The following is a 25,602-nucleotide window of genomic DNA, read 5'->3' as shown; positions in this document are numbered from 1 at the left end:
AGTGCCGCCCAGGGTTACCTCTTCGCAGAGGAGACGGCGAAGTCCAGTCGACCGGTTCATCTCAAGAATCTGCCCAGATCCAGTAAAGCGGGAGAAACTTTCCCACCACTGCCCTCCCACCCCGATCCACCCCAGCACCTCCCACCCCCAGTTTAATTCAACAGAGATTTGTTCAGGATTAGGGAAGGCGGCGGAAATACGAAAAAAGTCCTGTTTTTAAGGAATTTACAATCTAAAAGAACGTTCCGTTCACCTAATCTGTTTTCCTTGGCCATTCAGGAACTCTTCAAAGACCGCGAATTCTGAAGAAGCTCGGTTCTCCTGCTCTTACTGCGCTGCACTCAGGGGATTACGGCTCGGGACGGAGCCTTGCTGGCTTCTGCCCCGGAAGTTTTTCTCTCAGAGAAGCGCGCACGTTGAGCCGGCTTTACCGCTGTTTCTTTCAGGCTGCCTACGGATCATGTCGTCCAAGAAGAACAGAAAACGGCTAAACCAAAGCGCCGAGAATGGTTCTTCTTCGGCATCCGCTGCTTCGTTTTCTAAAGGGGCCACAGCTTCTGCCGTGGCGCCCGGGACTCTGGTGGTGATCAACTTCTTAGAAAAGGGTAAAGAGTTCTGAGTGGGAGACCCGAGGCCGAGGGGGCGCCGTCTGAGAGGACCGAAAACCTAGCGATTCTGCCTTGAGGTGTAGAGGTTTTTAAAAATTGAGCGAGGCAGAAGTGTGAGAGCGCAAAGAAGTCTGTAAAATAACCGAAGTCGCCCCTGCACTGGAGAAGTTAGGTAGAAATAACTTATCAGTGCCTAAGTCAAGCTTTTTTGTAAATTGCCTTGAATTTCTAGTAAGTTGCACTTGAAGCAGCTTTGCGTTAAGATTAACGGCATCTCTAACTGCAAAATCGTTCGTATCTAGCGAGGATAGTATACGAAAGCTCTGAAATCTATTTCTGTAACAGTGCGGATTCGTCCTTTCTAAGAGACGTTCATGTGCCTTTAAAACCGAAAGGTATCTTTTTTCTTATCACACAGGTTCTGGTATTTAACAAATAGGTGTTAATTGCGCGCGGTTGTTAGCAGTAGGTTGGGTATTTCAGGTATATATCTCATTTACTCTTCTCAGAGCTTTGGGAGATGAGTACTATATTATTACGTCATTTTACAGAGAAAAATTAACGCGATTCGCTTCGCCCCCAGGTTACACAGGTACTAACTAAATGGCAGAGACTTTTTAGAGTCCACATGTATTTGACTCTAAAGCCATTGAGCTACATCCCAACAACCTTGACTTGGAAGAACGGATTTAGTTGGTATAGCTTTTAGCAGGCTTGACCTCGTGGCAAAAATTTATGTCTGTTGCAGACCCTAAAGACAGTCTTTCAGTTGACGTAGTGTTTTCAGTCTCTCTTGGGATCAGAGGACAACTTGCTCTGTCCTGCATATTCAGTCCTTTTTTCGACTGGATTTTTCCCATTGGCATTTAAACCTGCTGATACTTTCTTTCATCTTAAAAGCTCCACACCCTCCATTCCAAGACTTATTAAATGGAGCCATCTCTGCCTCCTCAGCTCTTACTTATTCCTTGAGAGTGAAAGTGAAGTCGCTCAGTCGAGTCCGACTCTGGGCGACCCCAATGACTGTAGCCTACCAGGCTCCTCTGTGCATGGGATTTTCCAGGCAATAGTACTGGAGTGCATTGCCATTTCCTTCTCCAGGGAATCTTCCCGACCCAGGGATCGGACCTGGGTCTCCCACATTGTAGACAGACGCTTTACCATCTGAGCCACCAGGGTAGTCATATTTATTTATTCCTTAGGCCATTCCTATTTGACATCCATCCCAGTATTCCATGGAAACTGCCTGCTCCCTGATCTCTGATTATCCCCAGGTTGGAAATCCAGTGGATGGTTTTCATTGCTTATTTACCTCAGCAGCTTTTGGTATTGCCAGCCGTTTCTGTTTTCTTGAAATACTTTGGTTTTTTTGACTTAAATGTCATCAAACTCTCCTAGTTTTTCTCCCTCTTTTGGTTGGCACTTCATCAGTTTCCTTTTCAGGTTGCTTTCTTCCGCCTGATGTAGAAGTTCCTTTATTCTTAGCCCTAAACTCTCTTTCTCTCTATAAAATTTTTTTTTCTTTGGCAAGTTCATCCAGTGCCCAGAGTTTTCCATTTACACTCTTGTTATTTTTAGATTTATATTTGTAATTTGTTTCTGAGTCTTGATTCAGTGGTCTTGTAGACCAGTGCTTCTCACACTCTGTAGGGAAAGTTTAAAAATTCCCGACATGTCACAGATCAGCACTTTTGTAAAATACGATAAAAGTAAATTACTGGAAAAATAAGTTAAAAAAATAATTTTTATTAGATTCAACAGATGTAAAATTACTCTGTCAAATTACAATAAAAAGTACTTAGTGCATATCCTTATTTTCTGAGGTAAGTACCTCTCATGAACAAAGAGTTCGTGGACCACGATCTTTTTTTTTAACTGAAATATAGTTGATTAACAATATTATATTAGTTTCAGATGTAAGTCATATCACTTTTAAATACATTGGGAAACGATCACCGTGATGAAGTCTAGAAACCATCTGTCACTATCCAAAGTTGTTATAGTATTATTGACAATATTCCTTATGCTGTGCGTTAATTCTCTGTAACTTATTTATTCAATACTTTATAACTGGAAATTTGTACTTCTTATTCCCCTTCTTTTGCTCAGCCACCCCCACCTTTCTCCCATTTCAGAAACACATTTCTTTGTGAATTGGTTTCTGTTTATATTTTTGTTTTTTAGATTCCACATGTAAGTGAAATCATATGATACTGGTCTCTGACTTATTTTACTTGGCATAATATCCTTTAGATCCATCCATGTTGTTGCAAATGGCAAGATTTCATTCTTTTTTTAAATTGTTGAGTAATATTTCAATATGTATAAATGTTCTTTATGTATTTTGAATGTTAATTCCATATCAAGTTATCATTTGCAGATATCTTATTTCATTCAATAGGCAGTCTTTTTGTTTGATGGTTTCCTTCATTGTGCAAAAGCTTTTTAGTTAGATATAATCTCATTTATTTTTGCTTTTGTTGCCTTTGCCTCAGGAGAAAGATCCAAAAAATATTGCTAAGACTAACTTCAAGGAATTTACTGCATTTGTTTTTTTCTAGGAGTTTTATAGTTTTGGGTCTTACATTTAAGTCTTTAATCCATCTTGAATTTATTTTTGTAAGAAAGTGATTCAGTTATTTCTTTTGCGTGTAGCTGTCCAGTTTTCCCAACACCAACGATTGAAGAGTTTGTCTTTTCCGCATTATATATTCTTGCCTCCTTTGTCACTGACTACTTATCTGTATATGTGTGGGTTCATTTCTGGGCTTTATATTCTGGTCCACTGACCTATGTGTCCATTTTTGTACCACTACCATACTGTTTTGATTACTATAATTTGAAATCACAGAGTGTTCTACCTCCAGTTTTGTTCTTTCTCAAGATTGCATTGGCTATTCTAGTTCCATTCGAATTTACGATTATTAGTTCTACTTCTGTGAAAAATGCCACTGGTATTTTGATAGAGATTACATTGAATCTGTAGATTGCTTTGGGTAGTATAGACATTTTAACAGTATTAATTCTTCCCCAGTTCATGAGCACAGTGTATCTTTCCATTTATTTGTGTCTTCAATTTCTTTCATCAGAATCTTACAGTTTTCAGAGTAAGAAGTCTTTGACCTCCTTGGTTAAATTTATTCCTAGGTATTTTATTATATTTGATGCAGTGATAAATGGGATTCCTTTTTTTTTTTTTTTTAATTCATGATCCCCACTTTGAATATAGCACTGTGCTATACCTCTTCTTTTGAATTTTTCAAAGATACTTCAGGACTGACCTTGTGAACTGGTACTTCTCCAACAAAATAAATGAGCTCTGTTCAGTCTTTTTCACTGTAAAATTCAGAAATCTCAGATTCACCCTTGACACCTCTCTCTTAAATCTCACATTATCCAGTCCACCATCAAGTCCAGTTTACTAGCTAAAATTTTTCCCATGTTACACTTCTGCATTCCTTTCCCACTGCTTCAATGTTAATCTCGGACACCATCCTCTCTCACCTGAACTACTACACTGATTGCTCCTTTCTAATTCCTTTTCCACTCTGCAGACAGAATGATCTTTTAAATAAAATAAAATCTTAAAATAAAAATCCTGTCACGACTCTGCTTTTCTCTACTAACTGGCCTCCAATTACTGTCCGATTGAAGACCAGGAACTTGATACAGCCCACTGCCCTAGGTGGTCTTGACCTTCCTTACGTGGCTTTCTGTTGTCTCCCACCACTCTGTCTACACTTTCCCCTCAGAGGCACAGTGCTGTCTTCTGTCAAGGATCTCTGTACATGCTGTTCTCTTTAGTCAGAATTGTCTTTTATTTCTTCCCCTCTTCATTTAATTAATTTTACTCTTCCTTCAGACGGATGTAAACATTATTCCTGGAAAAAAAACATTCTTTGATTCTTCTAAGTTAGGTCTGATCCCACATTATAGGCTCTCTTAGCCCTCTTAGTTGGTATTTCATTACATTAATCTTAGTTTATAATTATACAGTTATTTAGTGATTGTTAATAGTTCATATTCGGTTAAGTTATATGTTCCATGACAAAGACTGTGTCTGCTTTTGTCCACCTTGTATCTCCAGTGCCTAGTGTAGTATTTGCCTTAGAGTGGGCACGTGCTGTTTGCTGAATGAACAAATAAAGGGTAGATGGTTGTTTGAAATTACCTTTACTATCTCATTAGTTAATCTGCCCCATAAGGTGCTCAATAAATTAGTAGGGAAGTGGATGTGTGGATGTAGAGATAGAAAGAATTGGAGGAATGAGGACTGTTGAAGGGAATTGTGCAGTTAACAGTAGGTAAGCAGAGAATACGATGGAAATGTATTAGGAAATAAGGCCAGTGGATGGGAATTTGAATGCATTGGTGGTGGGGAGAAATGGAGGTATTTGAGAAGTGTGTGATGTATCAAATCTTGGTTCAGGGTAGGACGGAGGGAAGAGAGAAAGAAAACTTAAAATCTTGTCAGGGACTGAGTACCTCTGCAAGGTAATTATCAAGAGGGAAGGGTAATTCATTGAAGTTTCCTTCGTAACGAGAGAATTGGCAGAAACTGAACATTACAAGGTTATCAAACAGGATGCTTTGCTGTTACTGTTGTGTAAACTGTGTAAGAGACCTGGTGCTCATAGGAAAGTTGAATTTCTTTTCAGTCTCTCATTATAAAAAATGGTTATTTTATGATCACTCTTGTTAATCTTAGCCCTGGAAGATGCTTTGTTTTTCTATATTTGTTCATCTGATGACAGAGGGAAAATAAAAGTGTTGGGAAGTTACTTTGCAGTGGCAAAAAAATGATGTAAATCAAACCTCATGGTGTTGCTTTTGTTGACTTAGTTTCTTTTTAATTACAAAAGATCTGTCTTTCTGATTATGGAGGAACACGAATACTAGTCAGAGCTCTCTGATTATGATATATGTGACTATAATAAGTTTTATAATAAAGTTTGTGACAGGCATCATAAGTGCTAGCATGGATTTTGTGCTGAAAAGAAAAACACTGTATACTTATCTCGGAGGAGGCAATGGCACCCCACTCCAGTACTCTTGCCTGGAAAATCCCATGGATGGAGGAGCCTGGTAGGCTGCAGTCCATGGGGTCACTAAGAGTCGGATAGGACTGAGTGACTTCACTTTCACTTTTCACTTTCATGCATTGGGGAAGGAAATGGCAACCCACTCCAGTGTTCTTGCCTGGAGAATCCCAGGGACGGGGGAGCCTGGTGGGCTGCCGTTTGTGGGGTCGCACAGAGTCGGACACGACTGAAGTGACTTAGCAGCAGTAGCAGTATACTTATCTACTGGATCCTTTCTTATCATGGATATTTATTATGCAGGCGAACTCTGTATTTGATGAACTTCTAGGCAGTGGAGTTTACAAAGATGAGTATGACCCAGTTCCTGCCCCCAAAGCAGTATATAGTTTAAAGGAAAGTCGAATTGTAAAATGAATGTTATGATGATAAGTGCTAGTATCAGACAATATAAGGTTCTGGGAGATGAGAGGAGGGGCAGCTAACTAGATGTGCAGCCTGAGGGAGTGGGTGGGCAGAGCTGGAGATGTTAGCACATCATTTACAGAGATTTTGTAATTGGACTGAATTGCAGGCCCTTCTCTGGCCAAAAGTTGAAAGCACTAATGGTCATTTGAGCCAGTGTGTCTTCGCCTAAGGAACAAGACCTGTGTTATGGTTATCCATGTGTTCTTGGGAATAGAAAGGAAAATGTCTGATTGCTGTCCTGTGCATCAGAAGTGGAAACATAACTTTATCTTCTGGAGCCAGATTATGTGCCATTTCCCCAGTTCAAGCCTTTTAGTACTAGTAGCCAAGTCAACTTAGAATTTGTAATAGAAGTTCAGAACGCAAGTATGAAAAGCCCTATTGCAAGTATGTTCAGTTAGTAATGAAATTAGAGATTTTTAAAAAAATAATGAAAACTAATAGCTACCTGTAAAATATCCTTTTTTAGTTAGCATTCATATTGTCAGTGGAACCTCACCAAGGCTTGGTTTTAAGTCTGCTAAAATAAAGAGGGTTCGAAAAATAGTTTCTCCAGGGTATGGTAAGTGCATTCATGTAGTAATGTAGATTAAGGATTTTTATTTAGTCCAAAAGAAATCTTGCTTTAACTTCAGTTACAGAATACTGTGAAAATAATTTTCTTCTTCTTGGTAGATGACAAAGTTCCTAAAGCATTCCAGAATTCTCTTGTTCAACTTGGACTCAATACCATGAAGTCTGCAAATATTTGTATCGGTCGACCAGTGTTGCTTACCAGTTTGGATGGAAAGCAGGAGGTAAGAGTCCTTTTCATGTCCTTACTTTAGAATTATTTGAGATGTTTTTGATTTTCAACACAAGCACTGATAATTGAAAAGCTATATCTTACAAGACCCTCACATCTGTATAAACTTCTCCTTTCTATAATACCGTGGGAGTTGTAGCTCTTAAGTGTCATGATGTGGAGAAGCCTTTCCCCCAGAGGTAGTGATACACTAACAGCCCTATATTTTTCTGTGAGTTGTATTTCCTCACAGAAATGTTATTTTGGGTCATTTGTTTCATATGTAAATATTTGATTACCCTCTGTTTGTCCTTGCAGCCATTCATCATACCTGAGACTCTTAAGTCCAGGATCTTCCTTGAATCATTTTTGGCAGCTTGGCTTTCTTCCTCTGCCTCTGCCATGTCTTCTGCTGCTGCTTCATCAGTCAGTGTTCTCTCAACCAGTGGGGTCCTCTGGAAATATTTTGTAATCTCATATCTGCTGATGGCATGTCTCTCATTCCTTTTGTTGTCCTGGGCTTATACTGTAAAGAATCCTTTACTGTGTTTTGTGGAAGAGAAGACTATAAATGCATAAGCTCAGCCCACTAATCTGGAGCTAGAAACCTTCTCCCTAGAACATAAGTCTGATGAGATCCAGGTTCCCATGGAGCTCTTGTGCTGGTCCTCCCTGTTTCCTAGATGTAGTTTATGCTCCAGACTGAATTACCTTACAGTTAGCTTGCCTTCAGTATTTTTTCTTATCTTCTTCTTATCACCTGTTAACATCTTGTCTCTTCCTAAAACCAACTCTCAGTTCTTCCACCATTTTCCCTGTGGGATTACCCCTAATCCACCAAAAAAAGGTGTAATATTTATCAGTTCAGTTCAGTCGTAGAGTCGTGTCTGACTCTCTGTGACCCAGTGAACTGCAGGATGCCAGGCTTCCCTGTCCTCACCAACTCCCAGAGCTTGCTGAAACTCAATAGTTTTTTGTAGTTTGTATCTCATAGTATCTCCTGTGGGGCAAAGACTGTGTTTTGCAGAGCCATGTACTTGACTGTGCTTAGTTTTCTTTCTTGTAAATTAATGATATTCTACAAATACGTATTTTCTTATTTTTCTGTTTCCTCTGTTCTGGGCAGGTCTATACAGCCTGGCCTGTGGCAGGATTTCCTGGAGGCAAGGTTGGCCTGAGTGAAGTGGCACAGAAGAACGTGGGTGTGAGGGTTGGTGATGCCATCCATGTCCAGCCTGTTTTGGGTGCTGTGCTGCAGGCTGAGGAACTGGACGTGGCTCTCAGGTTTGTCTCTTATTGGTGGTGATTGTCTGGATTAGTGCTTCCCAGTAGAAATATGACGAGTCAAATGTGAACCACACGTGTAATTTTGCATTTTCTAGTAGCCACATTTAAAAAGTGAAGAGAAAGTAATTGTATATTTTATTTAATCAATATATAAAATTTTATTTGAACTTATACTAAGTAAAAAAAAATTATTAACAAGATTTTTCATTCTGCTTTTCAAACTGAGCCTTCAAAATCCACTGTGTTATGTTACCTTTGTAGCACATCTCAGTTTGGGCTAGCCGCGTTCTTGGCACTTGATAGCCAGAAGTGTTGAGTGGCTAGTGACCTACTGTATCAGACAGCACAGACTAGATGGGTGTTATGTCATTTATGGACTACAGGCTCTCTAATGTCCTGTGATTACAGACATTTTAGGTAAGAGGAATTATTATTGGTGGATATTTAATGGTGATTTTCTCTCATGGTTTGTGGTGTAATCAGGGCTTCCTGTCTTACAATTGTAAAGACAGTAGTAGATTACTTTGAGTAGGCAAGAAACAAGTTTTAATTAAGACTGCTCAAGCAAAATATGTGATTGTGTATTTTAACTCATTGGTTATTCAAACCAATAAAATAGTTATATCTATCATATTTTTAAGTAGTCCCCTATGAAAGACTATCGATGTGGTTAAAGTATATCACCCACCGTCTTGAACGTTCTGTATCTATTAGGGTTTTTACTCAGTTTGCATATACAAGTCTTACCAAAATTTGTTTAAAAAAAATCTTTTAATACTTTAATAGCATGTTTATAAAATTTTGGAGGATTTTATATTATGTTCTGGGATCACAAAACATTTTTCAATCATTAGCTTGATTTTGAAATGTTTTCTTCACTTTTGCTACTTTTGTAGATCCCAAGCTTAAGCTTTGGCCTATTTTTCTTTTTAAAAACAGGAAAATATCTTCAGTGCATTTTATAACATTTGGTGAGCAACAAAGTAAAAGGCAGAAAGGAAACGAGAACACAACATATGTTGAGCACCAATCATGTGCTAGGACACAAGTGCATACACTTTTCCCATTTTTCTTCCCTCATTTAATCCTCTAAATATCCTGCAAGGTATCCATGTTTATGCATTTTTACAGGTGAGAGAATGGGCTCAGTGAGAAGTAACTTGCTCATTATTTTATGGTAATTTTTTAATTAACTCAGGTTAAATGGGATTAATCTCTAGACTGTTCTAAAACAGTCCTTTGCTGCTGCTGCTAAGTCACTTCAGTCGTGTCCAACTCTGTGCGACCCCATAGACAGCAGCCCACCAGGCCCCACTGTCCCTGGGATTCTCCAGGCAAGAACACCGGAGTGGGTTGCCATTTCCTCCTCCAGTGCATGAAAGTCAAAAGTGAAAGTGAAGTTGCTCAGTCGTGTCCGACTCTTCACGATCCAATGGACTGCAGCCTACCAGGCTCCTCCGTCCATGGGATTTTCCAGGCAAGAGTACTGGAGTGGGGTGCCATTGCCTTCTCCAAAACAGTCCTTTAGTCAGTTATCAGTTGACTGGATATTCAGTTACAAGTGTGACCTCTTGAGGGCGCAGCAGTCTTAGGTGATAACAGGTACCTATTATAGAGGGACTTTATATGTATTAAATGGAAGCTTTTTTTTTTTAAAGAATCTTGTGTTTTAAATGTGGCAGCAGAACTCAAACAAGAAACTTAATTTTAGTAAGAAAAATTAGTAATTTTTGTCTGCTGCTTAAATCCTTCAGGTGTTATCTGAAAAATTTTATTACTAGTGTTAGAGCTCCTTCTAGTGGAAATGATTTTATCTGCACATTCTTTTTTTTAAAAGCAAAACTGTTTATTTTTACATATTTTACATATTTGCAAATATTTTCTATTCAAAGTTTAATAAGTAAAAACAGTCTAAGTAGTTTCAGAGTTCTATAAACAAATAAATTTAAGTATTTAAGGAAATACATACAGTTTCCTCTTTATACACACATTTGATTCATGAAATTTTCTCCTTGTTTTTCTTTTTTATTTGAATAAATAAAAAAATCAAATCATCATTTGCAGTAGTTATGTTACATGAAGTTGCCACAAATACTGAACCATTGCTTGGCGGGGGGTGAGTGTGTGTGTGTGTGTGTGTGTGTGTGTAACATGTTTAAATATATGAAAATGTATATGTTTGTTTAACATATATAAATATATGAAAATATGTATCTTACATAGATTATAATTTATAACTTATAACTCCCTGAACAACCCATTCTTGTAGATTGTATTTTCTTTACTTTAGAAAAGATAAGTGGCTAAGAAGCATTAAGTGACTTGCCTGAGGTCACCCCATTAAGAGGTGCCAGAGTTAGGATTCAAACCCCCCTCTACCTGGTCCTGGAGCTGCAGCTTTTTGCTGTATATTGTACTGCTCCCTTCCCTCCCCAGCTTCTGTCCTCTGGTCACCTCTGAATGAGAGATGAAATAGAGGCTTTTTTTTAACCTCAGCTGGGAAAGTGTTGGGTAACTCACATTTTTGTCTGTTCTGTTCTCTTTCACAAATGTCTGGGAAAGCCCCGCTAGTATTGCTTTTGGGGTTACAAACATATTTTAGCAAGTAGATGAATTTGCACATGGAATCCTCAAATAAGTTTGTATCAGTTTTCCCTGATAATGTGATTGAGATCATGGCTTAGATTTGAACCACATGGGCCTGCTAATATACCTATTCCTGAGCTAAAACATTCTCCCTCTGTGATCTCTGTCAGAATTCAGCAGCCATAGGCTGCTTCTCCTGATACTGACTGCTTACACATGGAGGTGGAAAAATGCATGTTCTGAGAACTCTCCAAGGATGTGTTTCTTTACAAGTGTAATGATTTTTAGTCATACTTCTGTAATCAAACAAGCAGTCTTCCTGGAAAACACAGTAATTGGTCAGAAGAAGGTGTTTTCATCTTTTTAGGCATGCCCTTTCTCTTGAATAAACTTCCATTGTACCATTACCTTGCTTTTTTCTTACCTCTTCAGATAATATACTCTATAGGATTTAAATTTCCTTAAAGGTAATTTATAAATGATTCAAAGAGAATAAAGTAAGCTATTAATAAAAGCCTTTATCCAAGCTGGGCAAGTTCAGAAAGGGAAATGATTGAGGCCAGTGGTTTTTTAAAAATGTTTTTGGCTGTGATACACAATGAAAAACACATTTTTCATTTTAATTTATTGTACATATACTACATCCAGAGATGTAGTGCATAAATGTACACCACATGTACAAACATGTATGTGTGTGCTCAGTCGCTTGTACATATATGCACCTGAGTATATGGGGGGGGGGTGTGTATAAGTGATACGTAAGATAGTAAAAAAACATTGATTTAGGCTTCTAGGAAACTAAATTACAAATGATTTCATGGCTGTAAGATGTATCTGAAAAGTATAAATCATTCTAAAATTGTATAAATTTTTTCTAGGTTGTAAACTAATGATTTTCTTGATTAGGTCTGCGTTATCACTGTGTACATGGCATTTTATATTACATTTTAGTTTCTGGTGTACTTAATGCTGATTTTTATTTCTCCCACCCTTCACAGTGACAAAAATGCAGATATTAATGAAGAACAACTGGCTGGTTGTATTTTGAGAAAACTAGGTGAGATGTATTTTTAATAGTTTTCTAAATTTTGAAAAGCAAGGCAGCAGCAAATAAACTAATGTGTCTTCTAGGTCTTGTGTGCATAATACTTTTCTTTGAAATAGGGTAGAGAATATTCTTTCCAATGAATTAATGTCCCTTTGAGATAGGGATGTAGTCTCTCTCTCCTTCCCCCCACCCACCCCTCAGCAGCATTAACTTCAGCTGCTGTGTAATTGACTGATAGTTGAGCTGTGGAGAGAACATATGACTTAACCTGTGAACAGTTGGTGGTAGAACTGAAACTTTTAACCCTTGAGCTCTGTTCTTTGCAGTGAGGAATGTTGGAGTGTTAGTTTAGGTGTGCCATCTTAGGTTGGTTCATTGCTGAACATGGAATGCCTGGCCATATGGGGATATAGTTGATAGAATCATACATGTATTGAGTGTAGAGGATCTCAGAGAATCATCTTTTCCTTCAGTCTCCAAATAGTGCTGTAATCTTAGGGGAGGAATTTTAGGTCCTCTGTTTTTCATCTTTGATTTAGTCTTTTCAGGCATAATTATGTTAATAGATTAAATTGCTATTCAAACTTTAAATGAATGGAAAATTGTGCTGACATATATATCTAATAAATTGTTTTCCAGATGGCAAGGTGGTTTTACCAGGCAACTTTCTGTATTGTACATTTTATGGACGACCGTGCAAGCTGCAGGTGTTGCGAGTGAAAGGGGCAGATGGCACAATGTTGAGAAGGGCTCAGAATGACTCTGACACTGCTGCCCAGGGAATGGCCTCTGAGCTGTCCAGCAGAGATCCCAGCACCCTGGATATATCCTTACAGCTAAGCCAGTTAGATCTGGAAGTGCCCCGACGGCCGGCATCAAGTAGCACTCCTTACAAACCAGATGACAGAATGATGAATAAAGCTGGTGGCATTTCGTCAGATGGTACACAGAGTCCTGGGACTGGCAGTGGACGTGGACTAGAGGAAGTCACAGGGCTCGAGTGTAGTTTTGAGTCTGCCAGGGAAGGAAGTGAGCAACCTGTCAATGAAGAGAGATTGCTAAAGTCACCCAGCGTGGGAGCACAGAGCAACACCGATACCTTTTATTTTATTTCTTCAAAAACAAGAGTCAGTTTTACAAAGAACCGTACAAATTCAAAAGACCAAGCCAATCAATTAAAAGTAACTTATGACATGATAGGTGGCTTAAATAGTCAGCTGAAAGAAATTAGAGAAATTATTGAATTACCTCTCAAACAGCCTGAGCTTTTCAAGAGTTATGGTATGATTTTTTTCAGTGTATTATACCCAGAAATGTTAAACTAGAAAGCAGTTGGCTCATTGCACTTACCTAATAACTGTTCACCTTCTCTTCCTGTTTTTTTTTCCTGATTGGGAGGTGTGGTAGGAGTTGCGAGTTGTTTCGGGAAATGCCTTTTAATTGAGCCTTTTTCTGTGCTCCGGATCTAATGCCTAATGCTCTGATGTGGAGCTGATGTAATAATCATAGAAATAAAGTGCATGATAAATGTAAAACACTTGAATCATCCCTAAACCATCCCAGTCTTCCTACCACTGCACCCCTGGTCAGTGGAGAAATTATTTTCCACAAAACTAGTCCCTGGTTCCAAAAAAGATTGGGGACTGCTGCTTTAGGGTATAATGTGAGTCAGTCATAGTCTTGTCTGTTTTAACTGCATACTTCCACAGTTGTTTGTATTGGATCTGGAATAAGTACCATGCTAGATTAACTGTAATGACTAAAAAAATAAACCAAACATTAAATAGTTTGGGTTTCTTTGTTAGGCAGTGTAGCTGAATGCAGATCTCTTTGTATTGAAACAAGTGCAGGGAGTGACTTGACTTTTAGAAAACTCAGGGCTTCTGAAAGATAATTGCCCAGATCCTCTGCATATATGTGGTGCATACCATGTCTTACTCCACTTTTTTGCTTTTTCCTTTTTCGTGAATCTTTATATGTATCAAATGAACCCTTGAATTGACATTTTGCTGGTAATGCTTATATTCTCTGAGATGACTAGTTGGATGAAAACTGGGATTGGTGGCTTCTTTTGGATGTCCTTGTTTGGGTTTTGTTTTCTGGTCATTGGACAATGCTGTGTGGATTGGGGCATGACGATCGTGTGGGTATCCAACCAGTTTTTTACTAACCAGCCTGGCCTGGCTCAGTCTACACAGAGAGAAAAAGTCGGAGATGAGTGTTTAGGCTAGTTGGTGTGTCGGGGGTGGGGTGGGGGGAAGTTCTGACTCTTACTTTAGTTTTGATGCACATAAATTTATTTTATAACTCATGTTTGAAGTCATGTGACAATGCTTACCATAAACCTATTAATGCTGAATCCAGTGTTCTCTACTTCTTCTAGGAATTCCTCCCCCTAGAGGAGTGTTACTCTATGGCCCTCCGGGTACTGGAAAGACAATGATTGCCAGGGCTGTTGCTAATGAAGTTGGTGCCTATGTTTCTGTAATTAATGGCCCTGAAATTATAAGCAAGTAGGTGCATAAATTAAGAGTAAACAATATTATTAGATATACTTCTTAAATGTAGTTTTTAAAAAATGGCTAATCTGTCTGGATGTTTCACACTGAAATGTTAAATTTGCTTTTAATGTGTATAAAATTTAAGTTTAGAAAATAATTTTTTAAAGTAGTTTTAAGTATCCTGAAAATATTTGAAGTCAGATGAACTTTTATAGGCAGAGCTTTAAAAATGATAAGAGTTGGCCCTTAAACGTAATTTATTTCTTACAGATTCTACGGGGAGACGGAAGCAAGATTACGTCAGATATTTGCTGAAGCCACTCTGCGGTATTCTTTATTTTTGGATATTTAGACTTTTTTGGATATAGTCAAGGCTATATTAATGAAAGTAGAGATAGTAGCACTTTATATGAAACATGAAAAAATAGAACAAAAATATAGTTAGCACTGGAAGTAGATTATAAATTTAATGAGGTTCTAATCCAGTTCTATCTAATTTTATTTTAGAAACATCTTTAGAAATATTGTTTTAGATAAATAAGTTACTAAATTACATAATATAATACCAAAAGGTACAAACTTTCAGTTATAAATCATAGAGATGTAATCTATAGCATGGTGACTATAGTTATATAAAGAATACATATAAACTATCTAAAGGAAATTTAAACAAATAAAGAACAAAGAATAAAGAGCATTTCTTACTTTCTATCCCTTGAACTTTAAACCACAAGGAATAGCTTCACTGGCCTCAGTTTCTGAATTGATCAAGAGATAGCAATTTAGGGGGCCTTAGTGGGCAAGCTCTATCTGAGCATTCACTCTCATCTCATGAGCTATACAAGTTCTCAGTATTCTGCTTTTTGTTGAGGGCAGATCTACTAGCATGTGATATTGGTGACTTAATAATTGAGGCGAGAATTAATCTAAGATTTTTCAGCTTCATATTCTGTTGCTTTTGTCTTTGATACTAATTAAATTCTAAATTTGATGCATTGTGTTTCAATCAAAAAAACAATGTCAATGTTTTAATTGAAATGCAGCATATCAAATTTGAAAGCTAGATGTGTACTAGAGAATTCATTTTGCTTGTTTACTTTTAGGCACCCATCAATTATTTTTATTGATGAACTGGATGCACTTTGCCCTAAAAGAGAAGGAGCTCAGAATGAAGTGGAAAAAAGAGTTGTAGCTTCACTCTTAACACTGATGGATGGCATTGGTTCAGTAAGTATAGCACCAGTATTGATTTCTTTAGTAGGGGATATTTTCTTAATAGGGAGCAATTGCTCCTTTAATGTAGGAGCAAAAACTATCAAGTATGTCTGAGTTTTTTGGGATCTCTAGGGCTGCAGTCCATGGGGTCGCTAAGAGTCGGACACGACTGAACGACTTCACTTTCACTTTCCACTTTCATGCATTGGAGAAGGAAATGGCAACCAACTCCAGTGTTCTTGCCTGGAGAATCCCAGGGACGGGGGAGCCTGGTGGGCTGCCGTCTATGGGGTCGCACAGAGTCGGACACGACTGAAGTGACGCAGCAGCAGCAGCAGCAGCAGCAGGGTAAAGGAAAAAATATTAGCTCTAAGAATTAGAGGACCAAGACCCATAAAATAATTTTCTCCAGTAATTTCTTAGTAACAGCAAGGACAGTATAACCTGGCAGTGTTTTTCTAGCATATAAAATTATTTACATTGATAAATTTTTTTTTTTAATAAATGGTGTTAACCTAAAAACCTGAAGTAAAAATCAGTAAGGAAAATTTAGCAGTTAAACTTAAGGGGAATTTACTAAGAAATTTCATGAGTAAATCTCATATAACTCTTGTAAAAATTAGTTTGGTGGGAGAGCTTTAAGTTTTGCAAGTGAAAGGACAAAGTGAGAATCATGGGAAAGGTACAACATTTAAAAAAAAAGTTTACTCATGTTACCAAATTCTTTGTATATAGTGCATGCAATCTTATATTAATAAGAACTATGTGCTGATTATGAAAGGAAGATCAGTAGAACTAATAGGGAAGAGAAATGAAGAAAAAATTCAGACTCCTGGCAGGCATTTATCAGAATACACTTCTTACACAAGATTGTAAAGAACTCAGTTTTTAGAATCTTAATATATTAGAGCCTAAAGAAATTTTAGAAATCATGGAGTCCCACATCCTTTTGCACATTAAAAAACTAGAGAGTTGGAGCCTCTTGGTTTTACTGCCTATTGATAGAAACTGAACATATGAAAATAACAAACTTTTGGTTATTATTTCTGTTACTTGCTTACCTGTGCTACAATTTCAAGAATAACCTAAGAGAAGGGTTGTTGCTTACGGCAGTCTGGATGACCACCTGGTTCTCAGTCTTAGGGAAGAACCTGGGTGTGATTATAATGTCCCAGGTTTGGACCTCCGCTTACAGAGCTTGGGAGGCTTCCCCAGTGGCTCAGTAGGTAATGAATCTGCCTGCAATGCAAGAGACACAGAAGAAAAATCCTGTGTACAGAGGAGCCTGGCAGGCTGCAGTCCATGAGGTCACAAAGAGTCAGACACAACTGAGCACACAGCACGCACACACTACAGAGCTGGAGGAGTCAGTGTTGTTAGTTTATTGGAGAGTTTATTAGTGGGGCTCTGATGATAGGTCCATAATAACAATACTCTCAAGAGACCGATACATAAAGTGGGACACCAGTTTGTCCATTTATAAGAAATACAGTTGTTAAGCTGACCAAATTCTTGTTTATAAACAACACTCTTTTCATCCTTAAAAATACATGTGGAGAGCTATGTTATAATTAGTAGTTTTTTGGTAAGTAGAAATCTGATAGAAGGCTCTGTGTTGGAGGATCTTAATTACTATGTCATTGCTATCTCTTTCTCTGCCACTGGGATAGGCCTGCTGTGAACTGATGTTCTTGCCTTTGGGCAGGACTGGGAGCAAGCATGTGACACTAATGTTTTGGCCTGGAAATGTTTAAGGGCCTATATTTTTGTCTTTTAAAGTCATAATTCGTAGATTCATTGTAGTCCATGCATTTTCTGTTGGCACATCCAGTTTAATTGATTAGGTTTAAGTTCTCTTACTTCAAATTACATTTCAGTTAAACTTGTCTCTGTGAGATTGCACTTAGGTCAGGTCATCTGAATAGAATGTTGGATAATTTCTACGGATGGCTTATTGTGATCATATTGTTCCAAGTTTTATCCTCAGGGTAAAAATCCATATGTATTCAAGGGTATCTGATACTTGGGTGTTGGTTATATTGTGTGTGTTTCAGGAATGTGAAGATTTATCAAAACAAAAAAGAAACAGTCCATATGTATGAAGATTTCTTAGACAGCTGTGTAATAGGGCCTTGTTCTGTTTGAAGCACATGTAGATCATAATTTTAATGACTGTGAGTCATAATCTTAATTTCAAGTGGGGGAAAAGAACAACTTAAAACAGTTAAAACTATATGGTATAGGGTATAAATGTTATATAGATTGTTAGTCCTGAGAATTGTGTAGTTAAGATGCCAGAAGTGGGAGAGACGTCACTTACAATAGATGGAGAGTTAAGTATTGGAAACTTTCTAAGTGAAGGGGTATTTAGACTGAGCTTTGGGAAATGTGGGATGAATGATGAAATTTGAGAAAAAAGGGATAGGACTTAGCAGCATGAACAGTTAGATCTATCCTTGTCTATATAACAAGTGCATTTTTAAAAAAATTTCACAAGAATATGTAATATATTTTTATTTTATTTTGTTAGGAAGGAAGCGAAGGACAAGTGTTGGTCCTTGGGGCCACAAATCGCCCTCATGCTTTGGATGCTGCACTCCGAAGACCCGGACGGTTTGATAAAGAGATTGAGATTGGAGTTCCAAATGCTCAAGACAGGCTGGATATCCTCCAGAAACTGCTTCGAAGGGTACCGCATTTACTCACAGAAGCTGAACTGCTACAGCTGGCAAATAGTGCTCATGGATATGTTGGAGCAGACTTGAAAGCCTTGTGTAATGAAGCAGGTGAGAGTGATTGCTATAGTGAGTCTGTACTGATGGATTTAATAACTCTGGTTTCTTTACAAGCTGATAATTTATATCTAATTACTTTCCTATTGGAGGCAGCTAATTTTTTTCTAATCATAAAAATATATATGTTTTAAAAAATTCAGGTAATTCAGGAAACTGTAAACAAAACAAAACAAAACACTCTTAATCCTTCTTCCTAAAAATAACCACTGTTACATATCTTTCTTCCTAAGTACACAGATACACACAGACACACACACACATAACTCAATGCATTAATGGCAATATTGATGGTGAAAGTGTTATTGATATTGTTCTATTAGAAAATAGGGAGAAGTGCTTGCTGGAGAATGAAAATTTTTCTTACAGGGCAGCTTTGTATTTGTTGAAGTGCTAAAAAAGTACTTAGTGAAACCTAAGAATTCTATACCTCAAAATAATGTGACAGTGATGTTTCAGTTTGAACATGTATAAAGGCTGTTATTAATCAGTTGACTCTGACTTTAACCACAGCATAACTGTAGTTGCTTTGGAAGCTCTTAAGACCTTTTTTTTCAGGGTAATTTTAGCCATGGAAAATGTAATCAGATCAGAGCAGTTTTTATAGCCTATTAAAGTATTTGATGGGCTTCCCTGGTGGCTCAGACGGTAAAGCGTCTGCCTGCAATGCGGGAGACCTGGGTTCGATTCCTGGGTCAGGAAGATCCCTTGGAGAAGGAAATGGCAATCCACTCCAGCACTCTTGCCTGGAAAATCCTATGGATGGAGGAGCCTTATAGGCTATAGTCCATGGGGTCGCAAAGATCAGGCAGGTAAGACTTTACTGAAAATGTCGAATAATCTTTTGATTTTGTTGTTCTGAGAGTATTTATTTCTAGAAAAGGCATCTTTCCTAGAAAAGATATCTTTCTTCTAAGACTGGGTGTATACCTCATAGCATTTCTAGTTTGCCAGTAATTTTAGGTTCCTTAAATTTATTTTTTCCTCTAGTATGGACATATGTTTCTAAGTCCTTTTATATTTTGGAGGAATCTTTTTTCATTTGTGGCATTCTGTTCCAGTGTGTGACCTATCCAGTATCTTCATAAGGTGCTTTAAATAAAGTTTAACCCTTGTAGGTCATGAAAGAAATTGAATTCTTGATTTGGGAATTTAGTTTTTTGGTTTTTTTTTTTTACAGTTTTGGTACAGAAATATGGTAACTTTTATTTGCAAAGCTTTGATTCATAGTTAATCAAATTTACTAGGTTCTGGACTCTTTTATTAGTCATTTGATCTTTATAATCTGACGTAGGTGTGCAGGGAAACAGTTTTGAGAAGGAAGAATAGAAAAGATATTTGGAAGAGATAATTTGGATATATTAATTCTTTGTAGAAAAAATAAGTTTTAATTCACTCTTATTTGGTCACTTTCACAATTTCCATTTTAGAGGACACACAACTAGGGAGGACTATAGGTTATGCAGATGACAAGGTAAATATGAACATTCTGCTGGTACTTTATGGTCTTGGACAGAGTCCCTTTCTGCCTAGTTTCTTGTTCTTCATAGCATTGATGAGTTTGATCATGAAAATGAATTCCCTGCTGATCAAGAAACAGAAATATTAGTGGTTTACTTTGCTTCCTTCATTCCATTAGATGACAATGAAAAGTCTGGATTACTCTTTAAGCATTACTTTGTACTTGCTTATCTAGGCAAGGATTCATTCTTCAGCATCCTTTTTCAACTTTCTAATAGATTTCATGCATTCTAGAAGGTTCTGGGATTCATGCTGTCTAGAGACATACAATCTGATGAAGGAAAAAGATCTGTAAAGAACTATACAGTGAGATAGAGCTTCCCTGATGGCTCAGCGGTAAAGAATCCTCCTGCCAATGCTAGAGACGTGGGTTGAATCCCTGGGTCTAGTAGATCCCCTGGAGAAGGAAATGGCAACCCCACTCCACTATTCTTGCCATGGACAGAGGAGCCTGGTGGGTTGCAGTCCAGGGGGTTGCAGAGTCAGACATGACTTAGTGACTAAACAACAACAACAGTACAGTGAGATACATGCTCAAAACTAGGGAAAAGTGATATGGTAACTCACATACCAGATGTAAATAGGATCATCTACTTTCTAGTCACATACTAGATATAAATAGAAACCCGGCCCCCCGCCCCCCGCCAAGAACTTTAGGAAGATGGCAAGAAAACTTAATTTCTACTGCTGTGTTACATTTAATTGAAAAAGTTGTGAAAGGGTCAGAAGGTAGGGTAGGGAGAGAATGCTTATTTGAAGATATGTACACATAAAAAGGATGTATGTACATGGCATATACAAGCAGTAAATAAATATTAACTGCTGTTAATATGACTTAATGATTTCAAATCATCAGGTATTTAAACTTACCTTCTGTTTCCCTAATCTAGCAATACATCAGATTTTGAGAACATAATTTTAAAAATGATTTAGTCTCAGAGCTAAAGTGTCCAGTAGGGAAAATAATGTGGTTTCTGTATACTGTCTTAAATACTAGCCTGTGTTGTATTACATAATGTTGTTCTCTAATTTTATGTAGAGAATAAAGCTTAAGAACAGTGTCCTAGAAGTTTTGCAAGGGATATTCCTAAAGAGGCAGCAGGGTGGGGAGTTATAGTAGAAAATGGATTTTTAGTAGAAAATACCTTTAAGATCAGACTTGTGGTCTTGGGCAAGTTCTTTACCTTATCTGAACCTTAGTTTTTTTCCATTTGTAAATTAACGGAGTTATGGTAGATGATATCTAAGTACCCTTGTACATATGACATTCCCCAGATATAAGAGAACAAGAAAGAAATGGAAAAAGAGGGAGGGAGGAAAGATAGGAAGGGTAGAATGAACTTAAATAAGTTCGGGTAATAAATGGGTAATAACCTGGAAATACCCAAGTTACACAGTAAACCTGGCCTGACCTCATGAGCTACTTGCATATACCTGGCCTTTCCATGCTTCAATGTCATCTCTTTTATACTTGTTTGCCTGAATTTAACTGGTTCATCAGGAATTTCTCCTGCACTGTCCTTAGAAATAATGCTACAAAGCAGACTAATACAGATTGTGAAGTCAACTGCCTTTTCTCATTGAAACAGTTTTATAGTTTCTGACTAAGGATTTGAGTAAATTATACATTTGGTTAATAGTATGACTCAGAAGGGAAGATAAAACAACTCAAACTCTGTATGCATTAAAAATAGTAGAATTGTGGTCCAAATGCTATAGAATGGGCATATCTTACTTATCAAGGGCATCCCTAATATGTGCATTGAGCATAGGAAGAAAAAACTTAGCCATATAGTAAATTTGATTATGTATTCTCCTGTGAAGAAGGCTGAGCGCCAAAGAATTGATGCTTTTGAACTGTGGTGTTGGATAAGACTCTTGAGAGTCCCTTGGACTACAAGGAGATCCAACCAGTCCATTCTGAAGGAGATCAGCCCTGGGATTTCTTTGGAAGGAATGATGCTAAAGCTGAAACTCCAGTACTTTGGCCACCTCATGTGAAGAGTTGACTCATTGGCAAAGACTCTGATGCTGGGAGGGATTGGGGGCAGGAGGAGAAGGGGATGACAGAGGATGAGATGGCTGGATGGCATCACTGACTCGATGGACGTGAGTCTGAGTGAACTCCGGGTGTTGGTGATGGACAGGGAGGCCTGGCATGCTGCGATTCATGGGGTCGCAAAGAGTCGGACACGACTGAGCGACTAATCTGATCTGATCTGATTCTCCTAGTTCTAAGTAAAAAGAATTGGACATTTAATGTTTCCTCCTAAGTAAATGCAAATTTAGAGAAGTTATTAGGGTAAATTGAATGGCTCTTAGTCTTTTTAAATGACTGCCTAGAAAAGTTTGAACTGGTGGCCCTCTCTTTTATTTTACTATAGTAAGTGTCCTTGGACAGGTAGAAGCGGTCACAATTATTACATTGAGCTTAGAATTACAAAGTTAGAATCATGATTTTTTACAAAAAGAATCATGGTAAAATCTTAATATTTAGAGGCAATATTAATGATTTCTAGTACAAAATAGATGCCCAATAAGTATTTGGGAAGTGTATGTGAAAACCAGGAGACATAATGAGACATAGTTACCGCTCTATACCTCTTGTGGAAGTCGCTCAGTCATGTCTGACTCTTTGCGACCCCAGGGACTGTACAGTCTGTGAAATTCTCCAGGCCAGAATACTGGAGTGGGTAGTTGTTCCCTTCTCCAGGGGATCTTCCCAACCCAGGGATGGAATCTACGTCTCCTGCATTGCAGGCAGAGTCTTTGCCAGCTGAGCCACCAGGGAAGCCCATGGATACTGGTGTGTGGGTAACCTATCCCTTCTCCAGGGGATCTTTCCAACCCAGAAATCAAATTGAGGTCTCCTGCATTGCAGGTGGATTCTTTACCAGCTGAGCCATCAGGGAAGCCCATAATTACTGGAGTGGCTAGCCTGCCCCTTCTCCAGGGATCTTCCCTAAGTTGGGAAGATCAAATTGGGGTCTCCTGCATTGCAGGTGGATTCTTTATCAGACGAGCTATTAGGGAAGCCCCTACTCCTCTTGGTAGGGTAATAAAAACATTTATTAATCTCAGAATTGAGTTCAGTTTTGTCTTTAAACTCCTGGTGAGTTTCGTCTCTTCTTGACCTCTGGCGCCTTCAAAAATCACTGCTCTATGCTAAAGGAACAACTCCAGGTGATTATTGCTACCATCATAGGTAGCAGTAGACAGACAAGGAAGTGTCTTGTGGTGCTTTAAATGTGTGCTCAGTCGTGTCTGACTCTTGTAGCCCTGTGGACTGTAGTTCTCCAGGCTCCTTTGTCCATGGGATTTTCCAGGCAAGGATACTGGAGTGGGTTGCCATTTCCTCTTCCAGGGGATCTTCCTGACCCAGGGATCAAACCCGCGTCTCTGGTGTCTCCGGAATTGGCAGATGGATTCTTTACCATTGCATCATCAGGGAAGCCCCCTTAAATAACTACTGCTGTTTTTTGTATAGTTCCAGTCAATTTTGGGTTTCCCACTGACAAGATTTCTCAGGTATAGTTCTGACTGTGGATTTAACTACATCTTGGTTAAAACCAGTGCTTTTTAGGAGGCATTTTCATTGTTCACCAGTTGGGTTGTGTTTAAGTGGACAGCTTCAGAATTCCCACTGGCGTGTGTAGGAAGTAAGACACCTTAACCTCCAAATTCGTGAGGACGGAAAATCCAGATCCAGGAGATGTATTCATCGGTAAACAAGTTAATTCTTCCTCTATTATATATTCTCTTCTGCAGAATTCATTCATTTCACATGTTCTCAGTTCCGGACAGATCACTTGGAGTTGAGGTTCTTAAACTTTATCATGCATCAGAATCACTTGGAGAACTTAATAAACTACAGTTTACTAAGATGGCTGGCTGTGCACTTTTCCCAGAATTTAAGTTTCAGTAGGTCTGGGCTGGTGCCTGTGAATTCCTAACATGTTTCAACTGCTGCTGATGCTTTCGGTCTGGGGACCACACTTTGAGAGCCACCGACATAGGTCATTGTTGCTTAAACCTTATCATGCCTTAGGTTGACATACATGCTCCCTTTCCATACTTGATTGAAGAAAGAAAGTGGGGAACTAGAATCAGTGTTTGTAATATTTCCCAAGTGATTTGAAGTAGCCAGTCTTGTACTTGCTTGTGAAAAAGAATTTGTATTATTAGGCCAGTGTTTCTCCTGTGTTAAACTTGTATATGAGAATTAGTTGAAGAGCTTATTAGGACACAAACCTGGGCTGCATCCTACTGGTTTAATAGGTCCAGGTCAGGTACAAGAATTTGCATTTCTCTCAGGTTACAGCTGATACCAGTGCTGCTATCCCAAGGGCTATACTTTGAGAACCACTGATCAAGGCCCACCCATCTCTCTGATTTTTGGAGTTCCTCTGTAACGGATTTAAATAACTGCATTAAGTTTAGGTTATATAATTTTGACTCTTTGACTGATAGTGTTGAGTTTCTTCCTAGAGTTTTTTTTGTGATAGTGATCTACTGTCCTGAACCACTATGTCATTTCTTCTAGAAGATGAGTATTCAGGTTTGTTTTGCAGGTGTGTATAATGGTTTTGAATAAAACTTTAAAGTGCAAAATAATTCTATTCATAGATTTTTTGATGATGGCCACTCTGACCAGTGTGAGGTGATACCTCATTGTAGTTTTGATGTGCATTTCTCTAATAATTAGTGGTGTTGAGCTGTCTCTCTGTGTCTTTGGAGAAATGTCTGTTTAGGTCTTTGACCAATTTTTTGATTGGGTTTTTGGTTTTTGATACTGAACTGCATGAGCTATTCATATATTTTGGAGATTAATCTTTTGTCAGTTGCTTCGTTTGCAAATATTTTCTCTCATTTGAGAGTTTTGTCTTGTTTATGGTTTCCTTTGCTTTTAATTAGGTTCTGTTCATTTTTGTTTTTATTTATTGTTTTACTCTAGGAGGTGAGTCAAAAAAGATCTTGCTGCTATTTATGTCACAGGGTGTTCTACTTGTTTTCCTCTAAGAAGTTTGTAGTGTCTGGCCTTACATTTTAGGTTTTAATCTGTTTTGACTTTATTTTTGTGTATGGTGTTTGAGAATGTTCTAATTTCATTCTTTTACATGTAGCTGTTCAGCTTTTCCAGCACCACTTGTAGAGGTGTCTTTTTCTTCATTGTGTATTCTTGCCTTCTTTATCACAGATTAGGTGACCGTAGGTGTGTCTGTTTATCTCTGGGCTTTCTATCCTCTTCCATTGATCTATATTCCTGGGTATATACCCAGAGAAAACCATAATTCAAAAGATACATGCATCCTAATGTTCATTGCAGCACTATTTACAATAGCCAGGACATGGAAACAGCCAGAAGTCCATCAAAAGAGAATGGATAAAAAGATACAGTACATATATACAATGGAATATTACTCAGCCATAAAAAGGAATGAAACTGTGCCTTTTGCGGAGACATGGATGGACCTAGAGCCTGTCATATAGAGTGAAGTCAATCAGAAAGAGAAAGACAAATATCCTGTAATATCACTTATATGTGGAGTCTAGAACAGTAATACAGATGAACTTATCTGCAAAGCAGAAATAGAGACACAGATGTAGAGAAACAAATGTGTGGATAACAAGAGGGGAGAGGAGGTGGAATGAATCAGAAAATTGAGATTGACATGTATAGACTACTATGTATAAAGCAGATAACTAATGAGAACCTGCTGTATATCACAGGGAACTCTACTGAATTCTCTTCA

At 38.1% G+C, this 25,602-nt stretch overlaps 2 protein-coding genes and 1 long non-coding RNA gene across 10 annotated transcripts in view; 1 reads left to right on the top strand and 2 right to left on the bottom strand.

Annotated features, from left to right (window-relative positions):
- Nucleotides 1–356, bottom strand: part of NUDT6 (nudix hydrolase 6) — a 60,031-nt gene extending 59,675 nt beyond the window's left edge. Inside the window, exon 1 of the mRNA XM_024976967.2 lies at nt 254–356. Coding sequence (XP_024832735.1) covers nt 254–275 — 22 coding nt within the window. The 5' untranslated portion in view covers nt 276–356. The remainder of the gene's footprint in view (nt 1–253) is intronic.
- Nucleotides 357–396: 40 nt separating this feature from the next.
- Nucleotides 397–25,602, top strand: part of SPATA5 (spermatogenesis associated 5) — a 331,976-nt gene continuing 306,770 nt past the window's right edge. For 6 of the 7 annotated variants that reach the window (XM_002694399.6, XM_024977591.2, XM_024977590.2 and 3 more), the window contains exons 1-9: nt 397–605; nt 6,791–6,912; nt 8,026–8,183; nt 11,771–11,829; nt 12,460–13,101; nt 14,204–14,333; nt 14,592–14,648; nt 15,425–15,548; nt 18,067–18,322. In XM_002694399.6, coding sequence (XP_002694445.5) covers nt 461–605; nt 6,791–6,912; nt 8,026–8,183; nt 11,771–11,829; nt 12,460–13,101; nt 14,204–14,333; nt 14,592–14,648; nt 15,425–15,548; nt 18,067–18,322 — 1,693 coding nt within the window. In that variant the 5' untranslated portion in view covers nt 397–460. Of the gene's footprint in view, nt 781–6,790; nt 6,913–8,025; nt 8,184–11,770; nt 11,830–12,459; nt 13,102–14,203; nt 14,334–14,591; nt 14,649–15,424; nt 15,549–18,066; nt 18,323–25,602 lie in introns of all 7 variants that reach the window. The other variant, XM_024977592.2, reaches the window with a different exon arrangement.
- LOC132342597 (uncharacterized) lies at nt 12,469–16,781 on the bottom strand. 2 transcript variants are annotated; one of them, XR_009491030.1, is made up of 3 exons: nt 14,159–14,247; nt 13,171–13,311; nt 12,701–12,858 (listed from the first exon to the last, which is right to left on the bottom strand). It is a non-coding gene; the product is annotated as an uncharacterized lncRNA (long non-coding RNA). The 2 variants fall into 2 exon arrangements; XR_009491029.1 differs by lacking the exons at nt 13,171–13,311; nt 14,159–14,247 and adding an exon at nt 16,598–16,781 and having other exon boundaries at nt 12,469–12,858.

The sequence above is a fragment of the Bos taurus genome, chromosome 17 (genome assembly GCF_002263795.3).
Source record: "Bos taurus isolate L1 Dominette 01449 registration number 42190680 breed Hereford chromosome 17, ARS-UCD2.0, whole genome shotgun sequence".
Lineage (NCBI taxonomy): Eukaryota > Metazoa > Chordata > Mammalia > Artiodactyla > Bovidae > Bos > Bos taurus.
This window is presented reverse-complemented; position numbering and strand designations above follow the sequence as displayed.